Below are 8,993 nucleotides of genomic sequence, written 5' to 3' on the forward strand. Positions count from 1 at the left end.
TGTGAGGAGGTCGTTGAAATAAGTGAATGAAAGATAAGATATTGAAACTGTTTGATGTGTTTTAAACTGTTTTTGTTTTGTTTTGTTAGTTTAATGTGTTAGTGTTATGTACTGTTTTTGTATTGTATTGTATTGTTTATTTTTTTTTGTAGTGTTGAAATTGTCGGAAAAGTAATAAATATTATTTTTTTTAAAAACAAACAAACTTGGGCCCCTAGATGTTGTTGGACTACAACTCCCATCATCAGTAGCTACCAGGACCAGTGCTCAGGGATGATGGGAATTGTAGTCCAACAATATCTACATACAAATATGTGCTTATTAGGGGGGGGAATCAAACTGCTGAAGAATGTTCATGAATGTTCTTTTTTTAAGCATTAATTGCTGCAGAAATGTGGAGGATTGAATTTAAGACCAGGAAAGAAATAAGAAACTGAGAACAATGACAGTGTCAGGTCCTTCCATCCCTGTTTGAGTGTGTAGCAGTTCCCAGCAGGAATTATAAACTGCCTCCCCATATTCTCTTTCCCAATCAGAAGACACTCTGTGGCCTTATATAAGCACTATCTAAACATGATTACAGAGGCAATATAGCATAGTAGCCAGCACTGGCTTTGGATATGGGAAACACAGATTCATATCCCTCTGCTCAACCATGAATGTCCTACAGCTAGTCCTACATCTTAGTTTAAGCTACCTCAGAGGGTTGTTGTGTTGATTAAATATGTTTTCCAGCTCCCTGGAAAAAAGGCAGAATTCAAAGGCAGACAACCATTGTTTACATACATGGGGGGAAACTCAAGCTTCCCTTGTCCCGTTTCACCCCAGTCACAACAGACCTGCAAGGTAGGAAAATATCCTACAAAATGGAACAAGACTGAGGACCATCAGTTCTGCCTACTGAACTGGTTCCAAGAAAGAGGCGTTGAATTCTGAGCCATGGCACCTTGCACAGCTGAGGACAGTACTTGTGTCTGTTGGAAATGCAGCATTTTAAAAGCATTCAGCATTTCAAGGGAAAACACACAGCAGCTCATTCTTGCTGGCTGCCAGTTCCCCTTCCAGCATGTTTTCCCCTCCAGGCAAAAAAAAAGGGGGGGGGATCATAGCCCATTTTCTCGCCCAGAAGAAAAAAGCTCTCCTACAAATCTCTCCATGTGCTGCTGCAAAGAGCAGTGTTGAAACAGAAGCCAAGATTGCCCTCTTCTTGTGCTCCAGAAAATCCAGGATATATTATACACACACAAGCACGCACAATGACTTGCTTGGGCAGTACACACACACACCACAATATTTCCAAACTAACTGGAAAATACCCATCCTTCTGACCCAATTCATTTTCAAAGTACATCTTATCTCAGGTCTAACAGCTGTACCTGTCATCCATGCAGAATGCAGAGAGGCATCCCATATTTCCCTCACAGCCCCCCCCCTCTATCACACACACACACACACACACACACACACACAGTGTCAGGGATCTGGGATGTGCAAACACAGAGGAGTTACTTTCGGGACCCCAATCAGGGCTGGGAAGCAAACATCTCTGAGCTGGGACCCCAAACGACTTATTTTATCGCAAAATTCAACAGGGGAAGGGACAACAGAACCTTCCTTCGTTTACTGGGGAGCACAATTAAAAGACAGAGCGGAAGACAATGCCGCAAGCCTCCACACAAGGAGTGTTTAGTTAATTACGTTGCACGGGCCCCGATTTATTTATTTCTTAAAACCCAAAGCGCTGCAATTCAGCCATCGTAAACATGGGTGTGGGGAGAGAGAGTGGGTCGTCTAGCGTGGGCATCTATTGACCTGAGTAGTTTTAAATTCTTTATCATTTTTAAATGACACACAGAGAGATAAGCCTAGCTCTGAAACCACCTCCAGCTGACCTGCCTGGAATTAAGAGAAAGGCTTCAAATTCTCACACCAAGCCAGCAAAAACAGCGAAGGCTGTCAAACCACCACAATGGATTCCTTCTGGGTATGCGAAGCATGTTTGCAGCGGAGAGATGCGGACCAAAACATCCATCCATCTATCCATCCATCCATGCTAATGGCACCGGCCACCTCCAGCATACCCAAATCCAGGAGAGGACCCCTGCTTTTCCAAGGTGCCTAGCGGTGGGCGCCCCTCACCGCCCGCCCCGCAGCTCTGCTCAGCCTTTTGTATGCACATCCCCATGGCAAACCAGAGAGCTGCTTTTATTCCAATAGGACAGCTAAACAGCATGCGGCAGAGAGAGAGAGAGAGAGAGGCGCAGATGGAAGGAGGGCGAGCAGATCGCTGGGGACGGATGGGGAAGAGGATGGGGAAAAGAGAGACGGGGAGAGGAAGGGAATAGGAAAGAGGAAAGGGAGAAGAACAGAGGAAGAAGAGAAAGGCTGGAGATGGGGAGGAAGGGGGAAAAGAGAGAGAGGGAAGAGGAAGCGAATGAATGGGGGGAACAGGAGGAAGAAAAGGATATAAACGGAAGAAAAAGGGAAGGAGAAAAATTTAGACGAGGAGGGAAATAAGAAAGAGGGCGTGGGGGGAGGGAAGCGCAGGATGGAGAAACAGGGAAGGAAAGAAGGCGAATAAATGGGAAAAGAAGAAATGAGAACAGGGGAGAAGAGGAGGGAGTCAAAAGAGAGAGAAAGCGACCGAAGGAAAAGATCAGATGGAGAGAGAGAATGAATGAATGAATGAATGAAGGGAGAAGGGAGAGAAGGGGGAGCGCGCGTGGGTTTTCCCCCCTCGGGGGCAGAGAGCCCCTTCTCGGCCCGCCTGCCAGGGATCTCCCGAAGCGCCGCCTCACCTGCCACGGTGTACCTGTCCAGGTAGTTGAGGACGTTCCCCACGCTGAGGATGGCGGCGGCCGCCACGCGCGCTCTGCCCAGGCTGGGAGGCGCGGCGCCCGCGGCCGCCGCCGCTGCCTTGTCGGCGCCGCCCTGGGGCGCGTGGACGGCGCCCGACAGGGTCTGCACCTCGCCGCTCCGCCCGCAGCAGCCGCGGTCGCCGCTGCTTCCTCCTCCTCCTCCGTCGTCCTCCTCGTCGTCGTCGCCCGCGCCGGCCGCGGCCGAGACCCGGAGGCGCCCGCTGCAGCCCGGCGGGCCGCCGCTCGACGAGCCGTCGCTCTCCAGGCACATCATGAGCCGCCGCGGCCGCGCTGCCACTGGACGCGCACCTGCCGCCCGGCCGGCCGCCTCTCAGCCCCAGCAGCGCCGCATCTTCCACCGGCCCCGCCCGGCCGCCAGGATTGGCTGCGCAGCCTCGGCTCCGCCCACCGATCCTCCGCCCCTGCCCGACGGCGCGCAAAGGGGAGCCGGGCGGAGGATCGCAGATGCGCGGGCGCGGGCGCGCTCTGTCCCTCGCGCTCTGCCGTCGGCGGGGCCACCTCTGACTTGTCCCTTCCTCAAGTCGGGGGGACTTACTCCCGAGGAGACGCGCACCCAAGCTACGTTCCTCGACGGGCTTCCACCCAGTTAGAAATCTGCCATGGCATGGGCGGATTTTAGCCTCTGAGCTTCTTCAGGCACGCTAAGCTGAAGCTGCCTTATGCAGAGTCAGGCCTTGGGTCCGTCGGGGCAATATGGCAGCGGCTCTTCGGGGGTTTCAGGTAGGGGATGTGGCCACAGGGTTACCTGGAGAGGCTGATGAAGGGACTCAACCTAGCATTCGAGAGGGGAACTTGCTTCTGAAGAAAGTTGAGCAGGATAGGGGCGCTGGCCCCCAATAACTATTTCGTGTTTACTTAGAAGTAAACGTCAGTTGGTTCCATGGGGTTGGCTCCCCCGAAAAGTCCGACATTGGCTATGGATTATAGCCCTCAGAGCCACTTTGGCTATTCATTCCCCCACTGCTTGCCCTGGAGGAACACAAGCTGGAAATGTTTTCTGTACATAAGCAGAAAAGACCCGGGGTCGGGGTTAAAAACCTTCCCCAGCACTGTGGTTTGGATCTGAATCACTCCGCCCTGTGGCATCTTAAAAAAATATAAATAAATGTATGCTTTTGTACTTTCGCGTTTTCAACAATGATTTATCGCATATTTCGTAAAACCAATTATACACACACACAAAAACTATCTATCTATATTTATATATAATATCCACACACAATCTTAATCATGTTTTCCCACATCACAAATAGCATGACTAAAGGCATGTGCAATGGGGCAAATATGTCACTACACCGCTAGTGTTTGTTTATTTCAAGCACTTCCCCCTTTAGAGCCCCACACGGTCTCAAGGAACACAGGAGCCCGCCTGTGATAGAACTCCTATAATCCGTGGCCATCTGATGATTGACACGTTGTTGGCATCCATGCCTGTCTCGAGAGACAACAGAGAGTGCCTTGGGAGGTGAAGTCAAGCCACTGTTTTTGCAGCACTGAACTGACCTCCCCAGAGCACAAGTCTGAGCAGTGTGTCTGGAGGTCCTCTTGGCCTCGCTGCTGTGGTCCAAAGGAAAGCAGATTTGGCACCAGCTTGGCTGCAGGAGTTGCTGGAAGGAGGCGTACAACATGCCATCCAGTTGTTCTAGGGACTACACTCCAGATTTGTATAGGGTTTATTCTTCAGCCTTTCCTTCCCCCAAAGATATCCCACAAGGCAGAGGAGGTTTAGGATCAGAGTTTGCCTTCTCCTAGATGGGCTACCTTCACAGGTTGACAAGCCCCATCTGCCCCACTTTTCCTCTAAGACATGTGCAGAAACCACCTTCTTGACCATTGGTCTCCTCTGCTCAATGCATAGAAGGCTGTCTTTGCATGTAGGGGAAGCCCCTAACTCACTGAGGGTTTGAGACCCATTGGCTACCCTCAACTGGTTCAGCCGCGAGTTGAAGCTGTTTTTCAGAGTGTAGCCGCTGTCACACACTACCACCTGCCAGGAGATGCAGGTAAGAGTTGAGTATTCGGTGGGGACCAAAGATGGACAAACTACCCCAGAGGGAGCACCATGTATCCCCCACCAGAATTACTACCCCTCCCCTACACCCCATAAACCCCATTGGCAGGTATATACAGTGGTACCTCGGGTTAAGAACTTAATTCGTTCTGGAGGTCTGTTCTTAACCTGAAACTGTTCTTAACCTGAAGCACCACTTTAGCTAATGGGGCCTCCCGCTGCTGCTGTGCTGCCACCACACGATTTCTGTTCTCATCCTGAAGCAAAGTTCTTAACCCGAGGTACTATTTCTGGGTTTGGGGAGTCTGTAACCTGAAGCGTCTGTAACTCGAGGTACCACTGTATTGTCTATACCTGGGATGGGGAACCTGTGACCCTTCAGATGCTGTTGGATTCCAACTCCCATCAGCCTCTGCCAGTTTGGCTAATTGTCCAATGACCAGGGATTATCAGATTTCTGTAATCGAGAGCTGAAGTTATCCTTACCCTCCCCACTTTCTAAACACTTCACCACCCAGCTTCTTATGCTTCATTTTGTAGATTTTTGGCCTTTCTAACATGTCTTCTTCTTCTTTGGCAATCACTCGTAGCCGAGTAAGATTGTCTTCCATGAACATGATCTTAACAGTGAGTCCGTAAGTGCCTGTGGAGGCCAATTCTAGATCCACACGTCCTTCCACAGTGGGGACATAAGTGATGGTGATGTTGATAGTGATTTATTATTTTGAGGTCCGCTTCAGTTTTATTTGTTTTAGCCAAGAGAACGGGCACAAAAAAAACACAATAAGTGAGGTAACTGCAAGGCGAGTGTTAAAATAGAAACTGAGATCAAAGGAGCAGAGCGTAGCCTGTGTAGCATCCCCATTATCTAATTTACAACCTCAGAGGGCTTGCTGTCTTACTTAGTTTGTCGCAGCAAAAAAGCAACAGAAGCTTCTCTGCCACCCTAAAGCATCCTCAGGCTCCCATCAGCCCTAGTCAGCATAGTCATTGTGGCTAAGGGCTAGGAATAGGGATGAAATTCAGTCCGGTTCTCATTTTAATACAAACCTATCTAATTCCCAAAGCAAGATGTGCCCTGAAACGCAGTTATCCTTCACAATTTCCACTTGCAATGCAATGTACGAAAATACATATTTTGGGGGAGGTGTGCCAAAAATGCATATATTAGTGAAAATAGCATACCAAAAAAATTTAGTATATTAGGGGAGGTTGCTTGCAAACATTAATATTAATTATCAAGAATAATATTTATATTATTATATTTATTCACCAGCTATTTATAATTCAGTATGAAGAACAGTTAAAGCAGATCTCTGTCACCAGAGTAGGGTGGGTCCTGAAAACACACGTCGCAGGTGTAAAAAGCAAGGTTAAAAAGCTGTGTACTCAGCATTCACTGGAATTAAACAAAACACATTTCCATATTTGACAAAATTGCATATTAAAAATGCACACTACAATGTGGATGAAATTAACCAAGGACTTAAAAAAAAAACTGATGAGAAAATAAAGGCAAACTGTACTTAAAATGGGAAAAACAAGGTACCGAGAGAAACTAAAACAGATACATTCATTGCTAGCTGGGGCTGGTGGGAGTTATAGTTCAAATTCAGGGCGCCAGGTTGGGGGAGGCTGCTCTGAAGACTGGCACTTAGGGCTCAACTTCACTTCTGTTTGCCCCACTACTTTCCTCAGGGAAAACCTGTGGTTTAGACAAATAGCCATCGGGTTTTCTGCAGATTGCTGTTTGTTCCAATTTAGCACTAACAAGCAGGTTTCCCAGGGAAAGGTGGTATGGCAAAGGCAAAACCGCTTGAACCGCTTGTGGTCCAGAATCTCCTTCCCTGGAGTTGTGTGTCCATGCACAGCATTCTCATCATTGTACCCATTTCACAGATCAGGGAATTGTGGCCGAGTACTAACCATTTCCAAAGGGATGCGGGTGGCGCTGTGGGTTAAACCACAGAGCCTAGGACTTGCCGATCAGAAGGTCTGCGGTTCAAATCCCCGCGACGGGGTGAGCTCCCGTTGCTCAGTCCCTGCTCCTGCCAACCTAGCAGTTCAAAAGCACGTCAAAGTGCAAGTAGATAAATAGGTCCTGCTCCAGCGGGAAGATAAACGGTGTTTCTGTGCGCTGCTTTGGTTCACCAGAAGCGGCTCAGTCATGCAGGCCACATGACCCGGAAGCTGTACGCCGGCTCCCTCGGCCAATAAAGCGAGATGAGCGCCGCAACCCCAGAGTCGGCCACAACTGGACCTAATGGTCAGGGGTCTCTTTACCTTTACTAACCATTTCCACACTGATACTCTCAAGCCAGCCCCTCTCCTTACTGGATCTAAATTGCCACCTGAAAAAAAAATGCCACCCCACCAGCAAAACAAATAACCTTTCCTTCTGGACTAGCATACCAAAATCCACCAAGCTATCATTGGTCACCATGGGTTGATTTGATGTTTCTTAAATTGTGATTTGATGTGACCTTAAATTGTATTACGAATCTGCTTGTTTGGTATGGATCAGGGACTGGATGAGATTGGACAAGCAAGAGGCATTAGATCTAGAAGGACATGACAACAGATTTGGCTGGCACGCATACTTATGGTATGGGAAAGGGAAGATTCATAGAAGTTTTTACAACCACATAATTAGGAAATCATTAATGAGAGTATGGGAGAGATATAAAGACTTATTGGAACAAAAGACTCCGTGGTGGCTTTCACCACATGAAGCATTACTGCTCAAACCACTTGGAAAGAAAGGAAAATGGCTCACATATGTTGATTTATTAAAGGAACATGAGGGAAAATGGAAATTAAGAGATTATGATGAGATCAAAGACCACTTTCAGAGTTGGTTGCTTTATCGACAACTACATGAAACATATAAAGAAGACAGTAAGAAAGGATTTATTTATACTAGATCTAGGTTTCAAACGGAAGTGATTGAAGGGAAAGTGAAACTACTGAAGGCCGCATATAGCATATTATTAGAATGGGAGACAAAAGATGAAGAGGTAAAATCAGTTATGATTAAATGGGCACAAGATGTAGGTCACAACATTATGATGGAAGATTGGGTTAAATTATGGAAAACTGACTTAAAATTTACAGATTGTTCCCTATTGAGGGAGAATTACATGAAGATGATGTACAGATGGTACACAACACCAGTGCAGTTAGGGAAAATGTACAAAACTAGTTCAAATATATGTTGGAAGTGTAGGGAAAAGGAGGGAACATTTTATCATATGTGGTGGGATTGTAAAGTAATTAAAAAATTTTGGGAAATGATATACAATGAATTGAAGAAAATGTTCCATTTAACATTTGTTAAAAAACCCGAGGCTTTTTTGTTGGGGATTGTGGGGAAAGACCTGCCAAAAAAGTTGAAAAACATTTTCATGTATGCAACAACGGCCGCGAGAGTTCTGGTAGCACAAGGATGGAAGACTGAAGAAACCCCAACTAAAGAATCATGGCAAGAAAAATTGATGGACTATGCAGAACTGGCAAAATTGACATATAGGTTACGGGACAAGGATAACTGTGACTTTAAGGATGAATGGGAACCTTTTACAAAGTATTTGAAGATGCAACAAAGCGAACTGGACTCCTTGGCAGGTTTTGAATAAACATCCACAATTTTTTTTTTACTGATAATAATTAGCTAAACAGTTTGAAGATCTACACAATTCTGTAACATGCAGAAAATAGCGTTACTGGAGAAACCAAAGACTGGAACTGAGGGAAGTCGGGGGGCGGGGTGGGAGGATGGGTTTTGTGGGGGGGGGAGGAAGGAAAAACGGGGGGGGGGAATAAGGATATGTTTTTGGAAAATATGTTTTGTTATAACTTTGAATAATTTTTTTTTATTTTTTTTTAAAGATGTTTCTATGAAAAAATCCCTGTCCCCAGCAGGATATCCATGTTCCAAGTGAAATTACTTTTGCGGTCTCGCTGCAGTTCTCAGCAGAGACTGTGCTCTCCTCTGAACCACATCTTAGCACATGAGTGTGTGTGCGCGCACGCACACACACACCCGCTTCTGCCTGGAAAGAAAACAGGGCGGCTGGCCTTCAAAATGCTGATGGCTTAAGTTT

At 47.0% G+C, this 8,993-nt stretch overlaps 1 protein-coding gene across 2 annotated transcripts in view; it reads right to left on the reverse strand.

The window, feature by feature from the left end:
- SPNS2 (SPNS lysolipid transporter 2, sphingosine-1-phosphate) overlaps positions 1-3,132 on the reverse strand; it is a gene marked incomplete at its 5' end in the record, with an annotated part of 99,064 nt that extends 95,932 nt beyond the window's left edge. For both annotated transcript variants that reach the window (XM_080983038.1, XM_080983037.1), the window contains one exon: positions 2,799-3,132. In XM_080983038.1, coding sequence (XP_080839164.1) covers positions 2,799-3,132 — 334 coding nt within the window. The remainder of the gene's footprint in view (positions 1-2,798) is intronic.
- Between the last annotated feature and the right edge of the window lie 5,861 nt (positions 3,133-8,993).

This window comes from Podarcis pityusensis (genome assembly GCF_964106645.2).
Source record: "Podarcis pityusensis genome assembly, chromosome: 15".
Lineage (NCBI taxonomy): Eukaryota > Metazoa > Chordata > Lepidosauria > Squamata > Lacertidae > Podarcis > Podarcis pityusensis.